This window comes from Mauremys reevesii, linkage group 3, assembly GCF_016161935.1.
Source record: "Mauremys reevesii isolate NIE-2019 linkage group 3, ASM1616193v1, whole genome shotgun sequence".
NCBI classification, from domain to species: domain Eukaryota; kingdom Metazoa; phylum Chordata; order Testudines; family Geoemydidae; genus Mauremys; species Mauremys reevesii.
Genome location: NC_052625.1, coordinates 142,332,068 through 142,356,473, shown reverse-complemented (window position 1 = coordinate 142,356,473; position 24,406 = coordinate 142,332,068). Strand labels below are relative to the sequence as shown.

Genomic DNA, 24,406 nt, shown 5'->3' with positions numbered 1-24,406 from the left:
GGCACCCTGGTTGTAGCTAGTCTTAACTTGGTCTTAGGTTAGCATAGAGAAGAAAAAGTTAAGGACTTCCCAGTGCTGTATTTCAGTTGACTAAGAAACCCTACTCTGTTCTGAAAAGGCTGCCTGGAATCACTACAAATACTGATTGAAGTGCATGGATTCTTGAAAGGAGTAAAAGTCTCTGAACAGGAGTCTCCTTCAGTCACACTGCTGGGCAGAGCTCACAGTGAGAAACAGGAGGGCTGGAGCTCAGTCTCTGAGGCTATGTCGCCTACTCTTATAGAAATGTGAGACCATTTGGGGGTCTGGCAGACTACAGGCATTCCCAAGAGACTATCTACAGGCCAGAGCATAGCACAGATCTTGTAAATCCATAACACCTTCTCGGGGCCTTTAGCGCACCACAAGACACCAGCCAGAATTATCACTGCCTGTAATAAATTTGTACGGCCATATACTCACCACACTGGGAGCTGCTGAACAGTCCTGAAGCAAATGGCAGTCAGTCTGATCACTTCATATTTTTATGAAGATCTTTCTGGTAACATTTTAGGGTGTTGTAATACCTATCTTTTCCTGTCTGCTAACCCTTTAACTCTAGCAATGTCTGTCTGGTTGTTTATCAGCAGCCTTGGCTGGGTTATGCCTCCATACCTGCTGAAAGACTACCCTTAATATGGGAGTGCGGGGGGAGAGATAAAAGAACAAAAGAAAACACATTCTCTGATCTGCTCAAGATCTCTGAGGGCAGGGCACACAAAACTAGGGAGTGTAGGGAGCTCTTGCTTGAGGAAAGGCAGAAGGATTGAGAGATACATAAGGAAGTGCACCAAGACAACATGCAGCTCCTCCAACTCAGATGTTCCAAAGCACTACCAAGGAAAATACCCAAAAACTTGCACCCCAGCAGCCATTCACTTCATGGACAATTCTTTCTTCCTAGGTTGTACACACACACCCAAAGCCCCCTAAAGTATCAGCACAGCCTGCCATAGTATGCCTTTCACTGAATCCCACTGGAAAATAAGAACGGCTGTGACTACACCTATACTGAGCTGTGATTCCTCCCAGGGCAAGCAGAATCTTGCACTTTTTTAGTCGTTTTAAATCTTTTTAGAAGTATTTATATTGTTTATTACTGCTCAAGTTTTATTTTGTGAAAATTGTGATTTATTGACTATTTTTCAAAAGACACGTGAACTACTCAAATCAGTACCCTCTCACTAGATTCATAAAATGTTAACAATGCACTTAAAATTAATAGACGTGACAACTACAATTTATTCACAAATCAATAACCTTGTAATAAGTAAATGTGTAATTAACTGCAAAATAAAACAAAAGCAGCACACTGACTATTGCACACTGGCAAAGTATGCCCCTAAGGCCTCCATCAGATGTACAGCATCTCGACAAGCTCTGGTATTTATTCTTGTGTCAGGCTGCTCAGAATCAGTTTTTCCACTTCCCCCCTCCACCCTACTGGTAACACTTCCCCCTTGGCTTTGCATATAGTTCATAAAGCACAACATGTAGCAATAACAAAAAGAATATTTGGCTCACTAAGATCTGGCCTAGACATGAGATATCTCCAGCATCCCTTTAATCTGCCAACTGCACACTCCATGGTCATTTTGCACCTGTTTAGCTGATAATTACATCTTTTCTTGTTTCTGTTCAAGGTGCCCAGTATATGACTTCATGAGCCACGGAAGCAAAGCGTAGGCTGAGGCCCAGAGAATCACATTTACTATTGCAACCCCACCAATATAAATGTGCTAGTATGAGAAAAACATACCTGCATGCAGCTTTTCAAAAAATCCTGTATTCTTAAAGATGTGAGCATCATACACTTCCACCCAATGATCATGTCACTGAAACATCCCTAGTGATCAGCCAATACTTACATAAATATGGAAATGTACCTCTTTCTGTATATGTACGCAGAAGCAAGGTTGGGAAGGGGAGGATAGCAGAATCAGGATATGCAGCTATCATCCTATCACAGTTTGGCAAGACACCTGCATCAAATATCTCTATTATTTCCTGCATATTGTCAAGAGTCACAAACCTGGGCAGCAAGACACACTTAATGGTGTTACACACCTGGATGACAACCATCACCACTGGAAAAACTTTCCTACACCTAACTGATTGCCCACTGATTTATAACAATAAGGAATTACAAGCTTCTACAGCACCATAACCATCCATTTCTAGAGCTGGGCAAAGTGTTTCAAATAGTTTATTCTCCAAACAATGCAATTTCAGATCAAACAAAACTATTCATGAATTCATGCTGAGCTCACCAAATAGTTTCAACTGAACCAAAAAAGCCAAAATGAAATGTTTTGTTTCAACCTCAAAAAACTTATTTAGACTTTCTGACATTTTGACAAAAGCAACAAAAGTACGACTATATTCACAAAAAAGCAAGAGGAAGATAAAGTGGTGGTGCTGCTGGTGCCCAATAACTATCCACTGTCATTTGTAATTGCAATCCATAGTTATTCATTAATAATGGATAATAATTGAGCGAGAGATAGCAAGAATGACTCTACAACTTGGTGGCTATGACGAAGTCCCATACCAGAATATCCCATAGCCCAGTGGCTAGGATACTCTCCTGCAATGTGAGAGGATCAAGTTTAAATCCCTTCTTCTCATCAGGCAGAAAGGAGAACTGAACTTGGGTCACCCACACCCTAAGTGAGTGCCCTACCCATTGGGCTAAAGCTCATAAGGGGAGGCACCATCACCACCAACTCCTCCTCGTTTTCTTTACATAGTCTTTTCTTTTAACAAAATGCCTGAAAGTCTAAACAAATTTATTTGGGTCAAAACAAAAAGAAAAATTAAGTTTCAATTAAAAAAAATTCAACTTTTTAATTAGCCAAAAGATTTAAAAAAAATGTGGCTTCCGTTTCAACCAGAAATTAGGTATTTTTGTTTTTTTTCAAAATAGCCAGCAAAACAAAACATCTGTTATTTGCCCAGCTCTACCTTTTGGTGTGCGCGCTTTGGAGGCTTTTGCAAGCTTGGCTCACAACTTCAGCAACATCCCCTTCTGCATCCCAAAGTTCTGCAGCCTTTGTTGATCATTCCAGATTTGCATAAGGATCCAATCCCACTACCCAGTGCTTACTTCACGGGCCAAAAATGCTACTCTACTATGCACAGCTGGTCACTGAATGCATGCAGCACCTAGCCAGTTCCATTCTTTGTCCACATCATCCACTCTTCCTCATTATTTTCATTTTCACTGCTGCACAACCAGTTGCTGTGGTAATTGAGGTGCTGCAAATACAGAAAAATCAGACCCATCTGTAAAACAGAAACAAGAATTCCACTGACCTGTTCAGCACCCATGAATTTGACAGCAAAACAGAGAAGGGATTGAAAACCAGTGTGAGGAAGAGCAGATTATGGGATATAATGGAGGGAACTGTGTGAATTTAAAAAAAAAAGTGCAAAAAGACCATGGGATGGAAGGAATTATGGAGAAATGATCTCAAACTTCCATAATTCCATTAAAGGAGAGCTATTACCCTGCAATGTACTGCAAAAAAGAAAGTCCCACAAAGCAGCTTGCCGAATAGTGAGGTGGGAGAACAGGGATACCTGCTCACAGTGCTGTACATCTTTTGCCCATACAGGCTCTTGCCATAAGGACACATTGCATCAGCAAAGGCCAAGTGCTTTATCAAAACTATAATGTCTTCGGCTGAATGCTGGCATGAATTCTACTGGTCAAACAGTCTACTGTAAATGTGACCTCTATCATGTTTCCAACCTCCTGTCCCTCCCCGATACATTCTGACACACCACCTGACAGTTCCTTCTCAATTCAGATTGTTCCCATGCTATACATGACTTTCCTCCCACATACTAAAGATGATCCTTCCCATGAATTGTCGTTCAGCATTACTTTCTCTACCCCTCCCTGCGTGCCATCTGCCACCTTACTTGTCTACCACCACCCTTTAAACCTACTATTCTATTTAATACCTTTTCCCAGATATGACTTTTGAAAAAAAATAAACAAATGTGTGGGTACACAGACCCTTTTGAAAAAGAGAGAAATATAGAATGTCTAACTACTGTAGCCTCATTAATTTTTTAAAAATTAGAGGCATCAAAGCAACTCATCACTGCTACATATTGCAGGCTAAGAGCACGGATCATGTACCAGGATACTTACCTCTAGGAAAAATAAGCTTGTGAAGATGAAGATTACCATTTCCTGATTTACAACAGTATATGATATAGTACTAAACTTTAACCTCTCAATCTGCTTAACGCTTGATATTTTTAATATTTTAAAATAAACTTGACATGTTTGCCTGCATAACTATCCAAATTGCTGTGATTATGGTTATCAGATATGTCCTGTGTGTATTTATTTCAAATTTATTTACTTTTCTGACAAAAGTATTTTGACAGGTTCCCCGGGGTGCAGCCTGGGACTGTGGGACCACTGTGCCCCCTTAACTCTCCAGCCTTGGCTCTCTCTCTCAGTTCTTTGCTAGTGACAAGCAGCAAACCTCTCCAGGTGCTGTTATCACTCAGCACAACAGCATGTGGAGCTCCACACCCAGCTAGAATACATGAATGCTCCCAGAGCCACTCATGAATCACACAGGGAAAGGCACCAACCAAATCCCCGCAGCACCCAGCATTCGACCTCAGAAATATACTGTCTTGCACTGCTTAAGATTAATTTATTAATTGATTCACCACTTCATCAATGAAAAGTGGATAGACACCAGCTTTTGCAAACCTGAGCAGATTTACCACACGCTTCAGGCAAACTCACTGGTAAAGATAAACAGTTAAAGAAGTTTATTGACTACAAAAGATAGATTTTAAGTGATTATAAGTGATAGGCAAAAACTCACAGTGGTTACCAAAATAAAATAAAATATAAGCACGCAGTCTAAACTATCAACCCTATTAGACTGGGTGACATCTAGATTATGTAGGTTTTTTCACCCCACTGGATATTGCAGCCCTTAATATACAGGTTTGTCCCTTAAACCTGGCCCAGTCTCCTCTGTTGGAGTCTTCAGTCTTCTGAGTGTCTTTGTTGCTTGCAGCATAGGTGGACACAGGAGTAAGGCCAAGCATGTGGCCACTGTGTTCTGTTTTATACCCTTTGTCCCATGTCCTTGGAGAACACAAGTTTAGGCATGTCTGGTGGGCATTGCTGAATCCCCAGGCAAGGTTGAGCAATTCCCCTGGTGTGGCCTTGTGCAAGTGAGTCATTGCATTGTAACTCCTCTGCTGGACAATGGCTGCTCATATCTATTTAGCACCCACCTGGGTGTTGGTTACCTCGCTTGTCATTGTCTCTAGAGAGCTAGTATCTGGGTGCCTCCCAAGCCCACGGCATATTTTAATGACAACCATACAACACATTCACATAACTTCATATGCATTAATGATATACATATTTAGATAGAAAAATGACTTTCAGCAGATCATAACCTTTCCCCTGATACCTCATACGGCCTACTTTATATGCAATATTACAATTATATATAAATGAGGAATATGTGGGTTAGAGGATGCTCCCCCAACGTATAGAATGCCCCAAATATATTACTTTTTACTCTTCTGAGCTTTTTAGACAATATAGCTATTAGAAAGCAAAATGGATTTAATTCTGAAACATAAATCAATACAATTGCTTATTAAGTTCTGACTGCAGAATCTTCCTTGAAAATATGCAAGCCAAAAAGAACACAGATTGAGTCAGATCTCAAGCTGAGTTTGCAGCATTTACTGTTAGAAAAACCTTTTACTTGTAAACAAATCACATTTTAACAGGAAGTCATTAGGACTCAAAACATGCAGCCCCACAAGGTCAGTTTTACCAAGCAACTTTTCAGATAACAAACAAAAATACAAATTTAAAAATAAACATTAGTTTGACGACTGTGTAAAACACAAAGTTATATACACAAAGTATCAAAGCATGTAGATTAAAAGCAGAGAAAGTGTGGCTTAAATCCAAGTTTGCTTTCTAGGATATGTGTTCTTTGCCACTTTTCATTAATTGTTACTTCAATTCTACAAACCACAAGGTTAACCTGAGAGCAAGTTCCAATGGTTGGCTCATTTGATGTAAACTGGTGAGATTATGCCACATCATTAATCTCTTTTTCCCCTAATCTTCCAGGGTTGCAGAGCATAACTTGGTAATATGTTACAAAAGCAGTAGCACTGTGAGCTAACACCTGGAACAGTGCCAAGAGAGCACTGCTAGAGTGAGGGACCAGTGGTATCTTGAAAATCATTTAAGCTAAAAAATAATCCTATATTTCACTGCAAATCTGAGAATCTTATTTTACCAGTAGCATGCAGCATACATTTCTAGTTCAAATAGACTGTGTGAAATCAGACCTTAAAATCACTATTTTTTCTATCTATCTTTCTCCTCTTCCTTCCCTCCCTCAAGCATCTTTCCCATCTACCCAATTAATTTCAGTGTAATTTTTACTGCAGCCCTATGTCAAGAATCAAAAGAGCAAAAAAAAGATCAATGCTCTATACAGAGCCAGCCTTCGTAAACTCAAAAAAACCCCAGAAGCTATAAATGCTCCTCATCTGACAAGACCCTAGAAATGCAAGAGAGAATCTTTCTGCTTTAATTTCTCAATACAGAATGGTTCCTTAACCTGCCGCTCTTCAAGATGCTGTGGTCAGTATGAATTCCAATCTATGGCTTCACATGCACCCAATATACACACAGATTTTTTTTTTAATAGTAACACTCGTTGGGGCTGTGAACATGCCCTGTGCCTCCTTTTATTCCTGTCAGAAGGCATAGCATCCATGCCTCCCACTCAGTTTCCTCATAATTGAAGCCCACAGTAGCTGAGGATGCCAAAAGAGGGATGGAGGATGGGTTGTGGGGTCCACAGTGAGTACCGCATCTCAGAGAACCACAGCTTCTGAAGAGTAAGTAGCCATTCTTTCTTTATATCTCAGGATACATCTTACACTACAGCCAGGATCGATGCTCTGAGATCGATCCACCAGTCTAGTGAAGACCCGCCAAATCAACAGAAGATCGCTCTCCAGTCGACCCCTGTCCTCTACCCCCGACGAGAAGAGTAAGGTAAGTCAACAGAAGAGTTTCTCCTGTCGACCCCCCTGCGGTGCAGACCTTGCAGTAACTCAACCTAAGGTACGCCAACTCCAGCTAATTCATTCACGTAGGTGCAGTTGCCTGGTGTAGGTCGACTTACCGTGGTAGTATAGACATAGCCTCAGTGTGAATCCCACTGTTATTGGCAAGCAGGATCCTCTTCAGGATGGTGGGGATGAGGCATTTCAGCTGCATCAGCTGAACAGTGATTGACTGGCTTCCAACACTTGACATCTGACCTAGCTGCTAAATCCAAGGCACAGTGTTTGACAAAAATCAGTGGGTTACTGCACATTGCCGTCTTGAAAATCTCTAACACTGGGACTGAAGCAGGAGGAAAAAGTCTATCACTGTTGGAATTAGTTGATGTTTGCTGGTAGAGGTACACCAGCCATTTGGTAACACAAAGAGATGCATAGTGGTATCCATTTATATTCTTTGAGATTAGATAGATTCACATTTTGAACATCCCGCTATAGCCAGATGTGTTCACAGTCTGAATGGTTTAATCCTGTCAATATAATAATGCAGAGTTCTAGATGCATCCCATGCATGTAATTTCTTTTCTCCCAGTACCAAGTATGGGGTTCTTCTCTCTCTACACCTTTCAATGACTTAGATTTTTCTGTAACACTGACTACCAATTATCCCAGGTTTCAAAGAGTAACAGTGCTCAAAATTTTTCAGGGACATCTGATAATGCTTCTCCACCTGTTTGGATGTGAGCTGAATAGTAGCTGGAGTTTGCCAGAGACATTTGGCTGGCTCAAGAATGACCTCATTGATGGGGAGCAATCTTGACAGGAGCTGATATAGTCCGGATGTCAAGGAGTTTATGAGCGCTCCCCTATATAACCATCATTTCTATACCAAGGGCCTCCACAGTGTGCCTGAGCAGATCTTGGAAGGCCTTAAAATTGTCAGCTGCCAGGGCAGAAGCTGGTTCAAATGCCCCATCAAGTGAAAATAACTCTTTTGGTGGAGATTAGAGTTGCTGCTGTTCTGGCCTCTGACTCCAGTGTTAGTGTACTAAGTAGTGATGCCACAAGGGAACCTGATCTCCTCTTTCTGAATGTGCAAGAAGGAGACCTGCTACAATACAGAGGGACCAATGGTCCCCACTAGTGCCAGTATGGCCAGAGTGGTATGGGTACTGGCCAGGTTGCAGCTGATCAGCCCATTGTCACTCACACCTGTGCAGGATTCGTGCACTGTGAGGTAGGCCTCTTCTATCAGCTCTGAGGTCACTTCCAAAGGTAGCAGAGAAGTATCCCTGCTGGACATGAAAGAGAATACATAGTCTGGCCACAATGACATGGTATTCCTTGAATGGTGGTGCCAAGGAGCAATGTCTTGGTTCCAGTCTCAGCATTATACAAGTATCAATGTTCCCAGAAGGAATCCCGATGGTTCTTTGTGGGTATACCTTGGGCCTCTATTGGTGTCTGTGCTAGTACTGTCACCAGCAGTATCAGCTCACTTAATCTCGCTCTTTTGGCAAAGGACTTGGATGCCTCTTCCCCCCCTCTATTGGGTGGTGCCTCTGTTTGGAGTCATGTCTGGTCTCCGCTTGGCTTTGGCCATATGTTGGGGCACCATGACTTTGCCTATGCTGAGGGAGCAAGGTTGGTGCTGGTGCTAAGATGGTAAGAGTAAGCTGTTTCAATAGCCCCAGTACCAGAGTATTCCGTACCTATGTGACTGGTGCCAATTTCAACCAAGTTTTCTTTCCCTACCTTCCTCTCAGTGGACCCTCAGAGTATAGTATCTCTCAGCGGGGCACTTGCTAACACCACAGGGTTCCTTTAGAGGTGAATATCTCCTTCTAGGTCTGAGATAACATGCATAGGTTGCTTGAACGGGAGTATTAGCCACATGTCCCTCAACTTATGAACCTCAGATGAGGAAGATTTATGCACCAAATACTTATCAGGGATGCAACTATCCCTGAAAGAAAAACAGACATCAGTTATGCCCAATGGCCAGAGGGCTGAGCGTTGCAAGTTGGACAAGAATTAAACCCTGGGGGTTTAGAGTCCACCACAGCAGCTGACACTAAGCCCCTCTCCCCACTATAGAGGGGTACGCTGTAGATTTTTTTTGGGGGGGGGGGGGGAAGAAGAGCAGACATCCAAATAAAAGTTAATGATGTAAAAGAGATGAAGAAAAATTTCTGCTAAATAAATAAAATATAAATGGATGAATAAATAGTTTAGAAATTGAGCTTAAAGAGAGTAGCAGGTTGTACACTCACCTGGTTCCATCTCCTGGCCAGAGGTGCCAAGAGGGAACAGAGTGAGGGTCGCGGTTACAGCACAGTCATTCATAGTGGCAATTCATAGTCATTCATAATGACTATGGGAAACAGAGAAAACGATTCTATAGCCCAGTTAGGGCATCCGCCTAAGATGTGGGAGCCCAAGTTCAAGTCCTTGCTGCAATGACTTTATTTATAAAAAGTGGAACAGCTCCAACAGAAGAGACTCTCAAAGACTCATACCACAGTATTCCATAGTCCAGTAGTAAGGATAAGATGTGGGAAACAAATTTTCTAATTATTTTTCCTCATTAGGTACAAGGAGAAATTGAAGTAGGGTCTCCTATATCCTGTATGAGTTCCCTAACCAATGCAATAAAAGTTATAAGGAAGGTCTCCTCCACTTTCACCTTTCCTTATCCCCATCTATTTTGTGAATCTAGTCGTCCGTTGCTTTTGTCAAAATGCCCAAAATCAAAACAAAAATTTTTGAGATGACAAATAAAATGTTTCATTTTGAGCCAACTCAAAATTTTGACTTTTTGATTTGACAAAATTTTGTTTTCACTTCAACCTGAAACAAATTTTTTTTTGCTTGGTTTTCAGTTTTTTGGAATTGCCAGTGAATTAAAAATCCATTATTCACTCTGCTCTACTCATGAGGTCACACTGCCTTCATGCCATCACATAGGAGCACAAGGGGGCATATGCATGTGCAGCTCCAATAGACACTGAATTCAAAAAATAATTTGACCTTGTATATGTGGTGCTCATGTGCACCTATAGTGGGATCCATACTAACACATACAGTACTATACAAGAAAAAAGACTTGAAACTTATTTTGCTTCTTAATGATAGCCTTGAAAATGTAAATCAAGACAAATCTGATCCCTATGGTTAAAACTTATCACTGATTTTTCTAAAGAATCACTAGTTACTCACGGCTCTCCTCATGGACCATGGGCTAGCCTTTTGAAATCAAGAGAAAACACAATGAAAGGTCCATTGATTTTTAGGAAGATACAAATAAGATTCTAGCTGCCAGGAGCAGTGCCAGCCAGGCTACAGCTGATGGCTCAAGGCCTTCTATAAGTTCATTACCAGTTAGATGCGTGCAGCTAACCCGGCTGGGTCAGCAGCATGAGATGCAGTTTACTCTAATGCACCAAACAATGGCCAGAACTAACTAAAGGAATAATCCCACACCTCTGACAATGACTCTCTGCATGGCCTTAAATACATCATTCAAAATTTTCAAACTTGAGCTCCTAAAGTTAGGCACCTAAATACAGAAATGCTTAGTATCTCTGAAAATCAGGCCACTCTTATTTAGATGCCTAACTTCATATACCCATGTTTGAAAATACTGGCTTTAGCCTTTCTGTGCCTCAGTTTCCACATCTTTAAAATGAGGACAATACTTCTCTCATAGGGTAATTGTGATAGGTGTTTAATATTTGTGAAGCTCTACAGGTGTTCTTACACTCATCAAAATGCACAGAGAATCCCAGTTGATTTGAGCAACTGTCCCCGGCAAAAGAATTCTAAGAAATTCATTACAAAATGTTATCATGATGGAATATGACTGAAGCATCAAGTTAGCTAGCATGAAGCTGAGCACAAATGACTGGTCAATACAGACCAAGGCAAACTGTGTAATAACTCACATCAGATAATAATGATTAAGCTCTCAGCCAAGATGATTTACTGAATCACTGTACTGCCTCTATAAGCTGTATTTGGGAAAAATAAAACCACAAGCACTCTCTCATATTGGAGATCTAATGTACGAAACTACTCATAGCTCTTCGAAGCCTAGAATACTATTGATGAAGAATCAGATAACTAATCTACTAGGATAGTCTCCAAAATCTGGCGGAATTTCTGCAAGGTAGAAATGAAGGGCACTTATTTTAAAATTTTCTATTCTTTTTTACCCACTTTTAAAATAATATCTAGTATTGCAAGACATAACACAAAGAGGGTCAAACATCAATTGAAGTAGAATGCTAGAAATGTTAATAGCATATTTAAGACTCCTCTCTAATCACAAAGTTACTAAACTCACTATTCCAGTTTGCTTTCCACCTCCTTTATTAGCAGGATGCATTTTCTTTTAAATTCAGAATGAAAATTTGTTTATAACTAATCTTTTATATGTTTTTCCTAGTCCATTTCTCTCTCTCTCCCTATTTTGTCAATCTACCCTTTCTCTTTTCTTTCCTTCTGGCATGTTATATCTGTTCACAACTATTTCAATAGAATGTCAAACAACTTCCTCTTCTTTCAAACTCTGTTGTTAAATTCATGTATTAAAAAATCAGTACCATTTGGACCACCTCTTTCTACATCTCCACTGTCCTGAGTAGAATGTCTACATCAAGACCAATGAGTAAGATTTTTTTAATTTTGCAATTACAGAGTTAACTTCAACAGTCCTTCAGCACTAATTAGCAACAATCTGTTAAAACAAGACTTACATCTCAGGGATTAAAAAAAACAACTGAATATATTCCAGTGTTAAGAACAGTAGTGGGAAAAAATCCATCTAGCACCAGCATTAAATAACAAACCACCTACTAGACTGAACTATTGTGATGCTTAAATATGAAATAGAAATTCCATTTTCAAACACACACAAAATAATTTATCTGAATGTGCAATAAATTCCATAAGCAGCTTTCATTACCCTTCATTGATCATACTCATTTAAAAATTTGAATTATGAAAAAGGATTTATGATATGGAAAGTTTTAATTCGATCTCATGGTGCTTCAGCCAACCAAGCCTTTTTAAATTTCATTCCATTTTGCTTTTCACTTTATGAAAAAAATTGAAAAAGGATCCTGTTTTATGAATAATTTTATACCAATAAACTAGCTATTAAAATGTATTACAATACAAATAGTTTTGCAAAAGTACAAAACATGTAAAGTCATAATCCAGGATGTCGTAAAACAACATGCAGAGCCTGAAATAAACAGTGATTGATTGGGAGTTCCTTCCAACGTAGCTTATTGTTGGGAAAGGACTTCCCTTAACCCTCCTTCCTATTTACCACAAACTTGGGAACTATTAGTCTCATCCTGAAGCACCAGACCAGGGCACCATAAACACCACCAGCCCCAAACATGAATGAATATCAATGCATAGAAGTCCTTCCCCACCAGTCCACACCTTTGAACTGAAAGCCAAGCTCCCCCCATGTCCAGCAGCTCCTAATTGTCAGCTCTTGTGAAATGCACAAAGAGGAGAGATTCCCCACATCCTCCCAAATACACCAATTCTAACTGGCACTTTCAATTACTTCCTTGAAAAGATTATTACCACAACATACTAATAGCAAACAGCTTAGATGGCATCCCCTACCCCAGAATGTTCAGTGTACTCTTATATACCCAAGACTGAACAGCCTGTGACAAAATACTCCTAGCCAGTCATGATGAATGTCTGTGTTTCTAATGGTTTCCTGTCAAAGTTCCTAGGAAAACTCTGCAATTCCTGGTTTCAGAGTAACAGCCGTGTTAGTCTGTATCCACAAAAAGAACAGGAGTACTTGTGGCACCTTAGAGACTAACAAATTTATTTCAGCATGAGCTTTCGTGAGCTACAGCTCACTTCTTCGGATGCATAGAATGGAACACACAGACACTCAACACATCAAAGGCTGCAAGAGAACCCAGTGGCATCACATCATAATAGTAAAACCACCCATAAAATGTGAGGACCAACTGGAAAAAAATCATCCAGGTGTACAAGAAGCAGCTTACATGCCAATTTGATGTTACATTTCGTCAGGGGAGCCCTGAGTCAGAAGAGAACTCCAATTCTATTGCATGTTCAAAGGATTAGTTACTGATATAACAGTCCTTCAAGAAAATAAGATGATAGGAACACGGTAGGAATTGCCATACCAGGCCAGTCCAATGATCCATCTAGCACAGAATCCTGCTTCTAATACGGAGTTCTAAAAAAACTTCCAGTTATTTTGTTCTCTACAAATTTTTGCTCACTATTTACCCCCTTTCCAAGATATTAATACATAAAACCACTATCCTAGTATAGAATAAGGTCATACCACCATCCATCTTTTGTAATGTTGACAACATACTATTTAGACTTATTATGGGGTTTGTCAAAAGCTTTTTGAAAGTCCAAATATATTTTTGCACCAGTTCATCATCTAATTTTCAACACAAAGAATTCTAGAAATTTGGAGAGACCCAATTTCCTTTAAAAGAAGCCGTGCTGGTTTTACTTTATCATATCATGGTCATCTTATTGTTTTATATTTTTTGAAACTGTCATTTCAACAAGTTTATCTGATATGGAAATAAGGCTTACTTCAGAAATTCACAGATTACACCCAGGCACTTTTAACAAAGATACAGTAGAACCTCAAAGATATGGGGGGAGGGATAGCTCAGTGGTTTGAGCATTGGCCTGCTAAACCCAGGGTTGTGAGTTCAATCCTTGAGGGGGCCACTTAGGGATCTGGGGCAAAAATTGGTCCTGCTAGTGAAGGCAGGGGGCTGGACTTGATGACCTTTCAAGGTCCCTTCCAGTTCTAGGAGATTGGTATATCTCCAATTATTACCTAGCACCAGAGTTACAGACTGACCGGTCAACCAGACACCATCTGAACCTGTAAGTAACCAATCAAGCAACAGAAGAGATTTTAATAAAAATAAAGCAAGTACTGTACTGTGCCTGTATTGCATCTTAAAAGGTAGGCACATCTGGGCTGCCTCCCCCCGCCTCGCCCTCCCCCTACTCACAGGGCAGCCACTTATAGCAAGACACTGGACCTGCCAGGCAAAGGCAGCAGAGCAGGAGCAACGCTGGGGTCTGCACAGCTTTCACCCCACCCATTGCCAGAAGGGGAGTGCTGTTGTTACCCCCACTCACCCGGGCAGGAGGGGGCCACACTGTTTTTAACCCATTCTCTCCTCCCAGGAGGGGGACCTATCTCTCTCTCTCTCTCTCTCACACACACACACACACACACAAGCTTTCAAACTCAGTTGCTCCGCTGCTGCTAAATCCTGGCCTGGAGTGTCAACTGCTGGATCTGGATCCCAAACTGCACTTTGTTCAGAGTTACGGACAACCTCCATTCCCGCCGTGTCCATAACTCAGGTTCTACTGGCTCTAAAACATTACCCTCCAGTCCTCTGGTTAGTAAGGTCACAGCTACACTACAGAGTTTACAGCGGCGCAGCTTCTAAGCTCTCTACTGTAGCCACTCTAAGCAGACAGGAGAGAGCTGTCCCAATGGCTTAACTACTCCAGCCCCCATGAGTGGCAGAAGCTATGTTGGCAGGAGAAGCTCTTCTGCCGACATAGCGCTGTCCACACCAGCCCTTATGTTGTTGTAACTTATGTCAGTTGGGGTAATTTATTCACTCTCCTGAGCAACATAAGTTATGCCAACAAACTATAGTGTAGACATAGCCTATGTGATTTTAATGAGGATTATAAATATATGTTAGCAGCTCAGGATCCTCATTTTGAAACTACTTTAAGAACTCTTGGATGTATGCCATTCAGTCTTGTTGCCATTTAATTTATGACTTTTTTCCAGTGCTTCCTCTTTTATTCACTGAAAAAGGTATGTATTTCTCCAAAATCCTCTAAATTAGACCTGATGCAAAGAAATCACTTGGTTTCTTTGCAGTGTTCTTATCATCATCCTTCATTTTAGTCCCTGATAAATGAGCACATGAAGATTCACAGACAGACTTCCAGCATCTGATAGATTTAAGAATTTCCTCACCCTCATCATTTGACCTGGTTCAATTCTTCCATTCACCAAAAATTCCCTGGACTTGGTTTTCAACAAGAACATCTCTCTCAATAACTGAAGTTCCCCTCTCCAACCACCACCTGATTTCTTTCAGCATTGCCCATCAACACCCTCCCACATGCTATCATTCAGCATCTCTGACTTGCAGTTCATCAGCATGGACAACTTCTTGTCTTCCCTGGCCGCCCTTCCATTGATAGTTTTTTACTCTCTCCATGTTTCATATCCTACACTCAACTGTTTTGTACCTCTAAATACCATTGCAAGGTCCACCCTTCCAATGCCAGCCCTGGCTCATCTTCAACATCCGCTTCCCCTATTCCTGTTCTTGCACTGCAGTGTCTCTGGCAGATATCTTGTGGTCAGGCTGACTTCCTCCATTACATATTTGTTCTACTGTCCTCCTTCAGTTCTGCTGTCTCTCTAGCTAAACAAGTCTGCTCCAACTTAACTGAATCCTAAGACCACAATTTCAGCCACCTTTTCACCACCTTAGACTCATTCCTCAAAACCTTTTTCTTCTGTCCACAATTCACACTCTGCACTGGACCTTGTGGATTTTTCCGGAACAAAATTGACAGAATATAACATGACTCCTTCTCCTCCTTCAATTCTCCTTCTCCCTGTCACAGACCCAGACATTTATCATTTGCTCTTCCCTCCTCAAATCCCTCTGCCTGTCCCAGTGACCCCATCCGATCTCCTGAGCTCCCTGGGGCTAGACAATAAAAGTATGCTTTATATTTGCCCAGCTTAAAAAACAAAATGGGGTGGTGGCTGGACCCCACTTTCTACTCCAACCACCACCCCATCTCCATTCTCCCTTTTATCTCCAAGCTCATTGAATGCACTATCTACAATCACTGTAGAGTTCCTCTCCTCCAGTTCCATCCTAGACCCTCTCCAATCAGGCTTCCATGCCTTACACTCAACTGAAATAGCTCTCACCAAAGTCTCTAACAACCTTATTTTAGGCAAAGTTCAGAACCAGTACTTCATCCTCAGCTTCCTTCAAAACTGTCAACCATGCTCCTCTTCTTGAAATCTTATCTACCCATGCCTCTTCCCTCCTACTAATTCTCTTCCTCCTTCAGCGTGTCCTTTGGCACGTCTCATCCCCCATCCAACTTTTTGTAGAGGCACCACAGGACTGTGTCCTTGTCCCCCTTCTCTTCTCCCTTTATAACTTATGTCTGGCTACTCATCTGGAAACACAAATGCAACTACCATTTCTATGCTGATAACTTACAGATCTACCTTTACTTTAACCTGTCTCCTCCTGTCCAAACAAAAGTCTGCAACTGCCTCTCCAACATCTCCTCATGGATGTTTAGCTGTCAGCTCAAGCATGGCTAAAACAGAACTCTTAATCTTCCCCTCCAAATCGTCTCTGCTACCTCTTTTTTCTATCACTGAACATTACCACCCTCCTGCCTATCACTCAGACCTGTAAACTAGGCATCATCTTTGTGATGAAGTGGGTTTTTCCCCCTTGTTATGTTGCATGCGAGTCTTACTGTCCTGCATTAATACTGTGTGCCTCAGTTTCCCTGTGTCCTGTACCAATGCCTCTGTAGTGGGAATAAGAGTGTGTGACTTTTGCTGAGACCCTTGGGGGCAGATGAGGCTGCCCAGCTGCCTGCACGTAAGCTATGGCTGATGCCCTTCATAACGTGAGAAGCAGGAGGGGGAACGTGATCAGGTAACATTTTGCCTGGGAAGCAAGACAAAGCCCAGGGGAGTAGCAATGGGCATTTCAAAGGCCAGGCAATGGGGTCCAGCTCAATCTGCTGTGGGGGACTTGAAGAGGGGGGAGTTTAGGGCATCTGGCCCAGGGTTCCCCCAAGATGAATGTGGCTGAAAGTCACTAATTTCTGTGCTAGCAAGTTCTGATCTACGCTGTGTACCTGTCAACTAATAAACCTTCCATTTTACATTCTGGCGGAGTCACAGCTGATTGCAGAGTTGGGGTGTAGGGCCCTTTGGCTTCCCCAGGAGCCCTGCTCAGGTGGACTTGCTGCAGGAAGCACATGGTGAATGCGGGTGCTGAATGCTCTGAGGTCAGACCCCAAAAGGCCAAAGCCGTGTAGGCTGCTTGCCCTGGCAACAGTGTGCCATGCTACCTCTCACAGTTGGGAGGTGCTCTCTGTAAACATCCACAAAACCAATCATATGCCACCTTCATACTCTCCTTAAAGTTCTCCTTTTCTACGATACCTACAAAAAAATTGACAACAGTTATGCTGCTGGTGTGCTGAGACCACTGCCTAACATGCTGACCAATACTGTCTCATTGTCTCCTTGTACTTGCTCATCTGTCTTTATCCATTTGTCAACTCTTGTTTTATACTTATACTCTTTGGGGCAGGTATAGGCTTTTTGTTCTGTGTCCGTACAATGCCTACCACAGTAGAGTTCCTGGCCCATGACTAGCACCTAGGAGGCTATACAGTAATACAAACAACATCAGAGAGTCTATGCATCCCCGTAACTACACATTAAATTGTATGAGACACTTATATTTTAATAAGACAAGACATTGTTTAGTTTACTTTACACATACAAGGTATTCATAGGTCCTGAAAGCAGATAACCAATTTGTCTGTAGCTCTCCGATATTTATTGAGGTATCAGGGTTTCATGCTGCATAACAGCCATGGGTAACAATAACAACAGTTCTATATATAGGAAAGTGAAGCCATCCACAAATTCACCCCTCTACATCTTCATTTTGGTAGCATTCTCATTGGCATAGCTGTGTGAAAACATGCCTGATGGCTAGGAAAGTCACTGTACCATTAAGCTCTTTCAGGGCCCATAAGCTGCAGCCAATCTTTGTCCACTGCCATTCACCCACTGCCCACAGAGTCATTGTGGTCACCATTTTGCTGGAGTCTCTGCTGCTGCACTGGAGCCACTTACTCAGGCTGACCATTATCAGTGTAATTCAGATTTCTTTTGGTGGCATGCCGAGGAAGTTTTTAAGACAAAATCTGACACTTGGGTAAGTGACAGGAGACCCACCATTGCTGCAAACCCAACTGTGAGATCCCTGAGGAGAGCATGAGGTAACTCTGGAATTCTGAGTTTAGGGTTACTACCTCTGTGGATAAGGACAGAAAGGTAGGAGGGCTAGCCCATTAAATGGGAGAAAGTAAGGAATGCAGAGTAATATAACCACTTCTGGTTCCCTACTCAGCCATTTGTCTTAGGGCTTGTCTACACTGGCAATTAACAGCGCTGCAACTTTCTCACGGAGGGGTGTGAAAAAACACCCCCCTGAGCGCAGCAAGCTGCAGCGCTATAAAGCACCAGTGTAAACAGTGCCCCAGCGCTGGGAGCTATGCCCCTCATTAAGGTGTGGTTTTTTTTTTAAGAACGCTGGGAGAGAGCTGCACCACAATCACACTAGACACGTTAATGCTCTGCCAGAAGCGCTTTAATGTTGCCAGTGTAGACTAGCCCTTAGAAAGATACTCAGCATGTCACCAGAAAAACTGTCTGAAATATGCTGACAATACACAACCTTACTGAGTGGCTACAGAAAAGCTGCAGAGACTTCAACAATATGGCAACCATAATCACTATGTGAGTTATGGATGAGTGGCAGTGGACAAAGACTTGTTGCAGTTTGTGAGCCTTGAGAGAGATTTACTTCTCTTAAGCGTCCGGGGAAATGAGTGGAAGGAAAAAAAGAGCAGTAATATGGCCTATCAGGGGACCTAATTACCTCCAGTGATTTATAGATTCCTTGGCTGCAGCAGTTCTCATCTTTACAAAGGTACACGACACTCCTGCAACGCTCCTCAGCTGTGTACTTCTGTTTTCCTGGTGCTCTGGGCTTTCTGCTGCTGCAAGTGGGTGCAGGAGCTTTGTCTCTGTAGTTAGTTGCCTGCTTCTCTGCCTCCCACTGCTGCTCAAAGGGCACAGAGCTCCTTTAAACAGCCCACTCTTAAGATGACAGCTTGGTTTGTGACCTTCTTTAGGCATAGTAGCTCATTAAGGAGAGGAAAGAGAATGATTCCTAAATGTGGCAAGCCCAAGGGGTGGTACAGACCACAACAGGAGGGAGCACAAGCTCCAGGAGGCAGAGGAAATGGGAATAGCAGTGGTGGCAGCAGCAGGGTCTTCTTTTCAAGAAAAATCCAGGGGTCAAAAGGCAGGACCTCCTGCCTTTGGTCACTCTGATAGCTGTAAGAGAAGACCCATCAGGAAGGCTTCACTTACCTAGTCACCATCCAGGTGACAGCCAATGGTGTCACTATCATTCCCCTCCCCTTGAGCAGATTCCAACCCTCCCATGACCTGCTAGCCAATGCAGCCATTTTCTCCCCAAAAAGAGCAGTTGCTCTCTCCTCTCAACAGCTCTGGAAAGCAATATTCGGTTTAAAAAGCTGGGCTGAATTACTTAACAATTACGGGTATTTTATAAACTCAAATTCCAGATAATCTGCCAGTTTAAAATATTGCCAAACTATCAAGCCCATTTAAGTTTATGTAAATTTTCAGCACTGCTTGAAGTTTTTAGTCAGAGATAAATAGATAAACTTTAACATAGAGGGTGAAAACAGCACATAAACCACAAGACAATAATTAAAATCAGCTGAAAAATGAAGGTGGGAGAACAAACAACAAACGTCTCCTTTCAACTCGAGTTCATTTAAAGGTTAGCAAATGAGTCTTGAAAAAGATGTAGAAGATAATTCAATTCACTTGCAATGTTTCCAACATCGAAGGAGACAAGTGTAAAGATTCATGTCATGTTTTATTCCTTTTTGCTTTCTTCCTCCTCTTTTTCAGAGGCTGCCAATCAACATCTTGATTTCAGCCCCTGCTGAGCAGTCAGCATTGCTACTCTATGGCTGGACTGGTAACAAATGATGAATGGAAAATGTGATCATCACTCTCTATTAGGTACTGAACACATTACTCTTGTAATTCTAACATTCACTATCCCCAGGACTGCAAATCTGGCTTAGTTGCTGAACACAGAAAAATAGCATTGTAATAAACATTATGCACCTTACCCCATCCAACAGAGTATTTGTTAAATGTGTGCGAAGATCTTTACGAAAGGGAAACTCCAGGTTAGATACATGAAACACTGAGTTATCTCTGTCAATCATATAAACTTCATTCTTGCCATCAATCATCATCATATACCTGCAACGAAAACATTAAAGATGACATTATACTTCGAACTATAGCCTCTAAATGTATAACAAATATTTTAATTGTAACTGCCTTATTAGTTTAATCAAATGTACTCAACAGAATGAAGCTATGAAAATGGATTAAAATGGGAAGTTTTATAGGTAAGCATATAGTGATCATTATTTTAGAAAAGTGCCTTTTTAAACCTAAAATAACTACAGACAGAGATATTTCAATACCTAACATTTAGCTTATATAGGTTAAAGTCATAAATATGCAATTTTAATCTATAAAGAATAGATATTAAAACACAACAGAGGTTTGAGGCCTATAACTATGATTCCTTAACTTAGAGGGACATATAAAAATCCTCTTTTAGCAACTGTTCCTTCAGTCTATATTCCAGTTACTTTCACAGCAAGCCATATGGAAAAACCTTATCCATATAAAAACCTTTTGCGATTTCAACCATCCACATCAAATTAACGTTTAAAATAAAAGTTTTAAAGAGATTCAAAATGAGCTTTCATATTTGGAAAATTTTCAACTCTACTGAACTTAGACACCTTCATGAAACCTCAATATTTTTCATAATTCAAGATTCCTGTTTCTTGAGGGACAAGTCATCTTCCAGTAGCCTTTTCTAAAAGTCACTGGCTCTAGTAAACAGCTGCAAGCCACACTCAGAGGACCTCTGCTGTCAGAAGGACAAAGCAAGTAATAAGCATCCCCCCAAGAACCCTTTTCCCAGACAGTTTAAGATAACACAGAAGCAGTCCCTTCCAAAGATTCTACCCCAAAGTCTTGCAGGGGAACCGCACAGCTTCATATGCAGTTTATGTAAATATTTTCTTTCAATATTTTGAATACAAGAAACTATTACAGTTTAGCATAACTAGCATTCTGTGCTCAAGAGGCCACAGTTTGGGTGGGCTGTTTCAGGTCTGTACTGAGTTGCATTGGCACAGAGCTGTGTGAGGAAATGCTTTAATTTGTATCAAGAGCTATACAGAGCACTGACACTTTTGTTTCTTTATACATATGAAAGCTGCTGCACATGCCCACCTCATGCTGTGAGCACTCGTTTCATAAATTAAATTTCACAATACAAATATACAGTGTAAAGGACTGCTCTTCCCATCTCAACATACACAAATATTCACCAGCTAATAAGAGGATTAAAAAACAGACCCTCCAGTCCTCAGTCCACTCACTCACCATTACTGGAGGATAAAGATGGGATTTGCAGAATGTCAAGAAAACAAATTCTGACAACAGCAGACCAAGTTAGAGGCGCAAGTTCCAAAACAGAGAATCTCTCTCAGAGTGTGTCTGGTCAGCATCTCCCCACTTCTCAAAACAAGAAAGCTCCAGTTTGAGCACCTCCACTAATTGCAGCTTCAACAGTATGGTACACAGAAGTAGCATCTCAGGTAATCAGATTCCAAACCATTTACAGGTTTATAGGTTAACTCCACTACTGAATTCTAGAAACTTTTTGGAAGCTAATGCAGGCCCTGGAGCACTGACTAAAGGGCATTCTGTGCTAGCTTCACTTTCCAAATGGCTTCAAGGAGTAGCCCCTTGTAAAGGGCATTACAGTAAACTAATACTTAGTCAACAGAAGCCAAATCCAACATGGCTGAGTGTAGAAATGGATGTCATCAGAGTACCGAATACTCCAAAACCACAGTCCATGTGTCTCCTCCTCCACCCATTTTGTGGTCTAATTATATGTTGTGCAGGACTGATGATAATACTAGCCTCTTTAAGAACCACTGGTATCCTTTCCCATCCTCACTCTTGATAGGAAACACTGAAAATTTCAACCAACAATGGACTTACCCAATAGCCTTCACCAACCAGTAAGTACCAGAGTCCAACTCTCAGATTTAGCACAAAGCCAGAACCCTACTGTGTGATGTTACTAAGACATATTCCAAATTTGGGGAAGCAGCCACAAACCAGTTCCTCAGAGACAAAAGGCAAACTGACACAATGAAATCAAATGGATCATCACCTAGTTAAGCGGCTAGTCTTTGCAGGAAAAAGGGTGTGGGCAAGAAATTTACATCTTGGCAAAGAAACAGCTGGAAATTCTCATCCTCACACACTTCCTGTATCCTGAACCCCCACTGGAGATGATTCTCAAAGAGGAAAAGGTATAAGAATGGGGAACAGATGCACCAAGATATTCTTCCCTTCCTCACTACCCACAGCAGCCACAACACCTGAGGAACAAAAACAGCTTTGGACTGAGGGAAGAATCCTGTCTGAAAAGAATTCAGCCAGTAAGACTGCTGAAGAAGCAAGTAGTGAGAGACTTTTGATCTGAATTAATTCAGTTAAATTAGGTCTTTGGTGTGTTTTACCTTTTATTTCTTTGTAACCAGTTCTGACTTTTATGCCTCATTACTTGTAATCAGTTAAAATCTTGTTGTAGTTAATAAACTTGTTTTATTCTTTTATCTAAACCAGTGTGCTTGTATTGAAGTGTTTGGGAAACTCCATTTGAGTTAACAGGATTTGTGCATATCATTTTCTATTAATAAAATGATGGACTTTATATGAGCTTGTGTTGTCCAATAGAGGGCTGGGTAGTACAAGACGCACATTTCTAGAGGAAAATCTGGGACTGGGAATTTGTTGCAGTGTTGCTCTGTAGTGTAATTCAAAAGTGGCTGGCTATAGCACTCATATAGTATAACTAGGAATAATTTACATGCTGGATGCTGTGTGAGAGCAGACCAGGAATGATTGCTGTCATAGTGAAGCAGCATAAATGGCACCCCAAGATGGAGAACTGAGGGGAGACAGCTGTTCAACAGTCCAGATTGTACCCTGGGTAATGTCACAGTGTCCCATAGGACGCATTCAGATTGCTCAAAATCTAAACTCTAATTTTTAAAAAGTTTCTTGGCCTTAAGATTGAAAGGGAAAAAACCAGCACACACACACACACACACACACACACACACCTCTTAATGTGATACGAGTGTAAACTGACGCAATATCTGCCTGAATCTGAATACAGCCTCAAACATTGACTCAAAGGTGTGAGCTACCCTGTTACCAAATAATTTAACTGAAGTGTCAACTCTAAAGCCCACTGGTGATGTTTCAGTGTCAACATTTAATTACTAATCATTTTAGTGGACAGAATGAGGGAAAGGTTAGAAGCACAGCACACAGATTAGAAGCTGACTGCTTCTTGGAGCTGCTTGTTCTGGAACCCACAAGGGGAGACGTAATTCTTGATTTAGTCCTAAATAGAGCACAGGACATGGTCCGAGAGATGAGTACAGCTGAACCACACATTAATAGTGACCATAATGTAATTAAATTTAACATGGGGGGAGGAGGGAGGGAGAATGCCAAAGAAACCCACCACAGCAGCATTTAACTTCAAAACAAAAATGAAGAAGCTAGTTAAACAAAAACTGAAAGGAACAGACACAGAGGAGAAATGCCTGTACCCTGCATGGAGACTATTTAAAAATATCATAAAGAGGCTCCAACTAAATGTATTCCCACCCATCCACCCCCATTTATGAAAACGAGTAAGAGGACCAAAAAATGCAACCATGGCTAAACAGCAGAGTAAAAGAGTAAGTTAGAAGTAAAAAGGCATTCTTTTAAAAATGGAAGACAAATCCTACTGAAGTAAATAGAAAGGAGCATAAAGTCTGGCAAGTCAAAGTATGAAGTATAATAAAGGAAAGCCAAGGAAGAATCTGAAGAGCAATGAGCTAAGGACACAAAAACTAACAGCATTTTTTGCCAGTACATCAAAAGCAGGAATGGGACCACTGGATGACTGAGGTGCTAAAGGAGCACTAAAGGAAGACAAAGCCATGATGGAGAAACTAAATTAATTCTTTGCATCTGTCTACACTGCAGATATGGGGGAGATCCTCACATCCAAGCCATTCTTTTTAGGTGACAAATCTGAGGAACCCTGAGGTGTCAACAGAGGTGGTTTTGGAACAAATTGATAAGTTAAACAGTAATAAGTCCCCAGGACCCGATGGCATT

The 24,406-nt window shown here is 41.3% G+C and overlaps 1 protein-coding gene across 4 annotated transcripts in view; it reads right to left on the bottom strand.

The window, feature by feature from the left end:
* RNGTT (RNA guanylyltransferase and 5'-phosphatase) overlaps positions 1-24,406 on the bottom strand; it is a 438,367-nt gene that overhangs the window by 281,278 nt on the left and 132,683 nt on the right. For all 4 annotated transcript variants that reach the window (XR_005595781.1, XM_039528842.1, XM_039528843.1 and 1 more), the window contains exon 9: positions 20,245-20,380. Coding sequence is in view for 3 of the 4 variants with exons in the window: in XM_039528842.1 (XP_039384776.1) it covers positions 20,245-20,380 (136 nt within the window). In the remaining variant the exon portion in view is untranslated. The remainder of the gene's footprint in view (positions 1-20,244; positions 20,381-24,406) is intronic.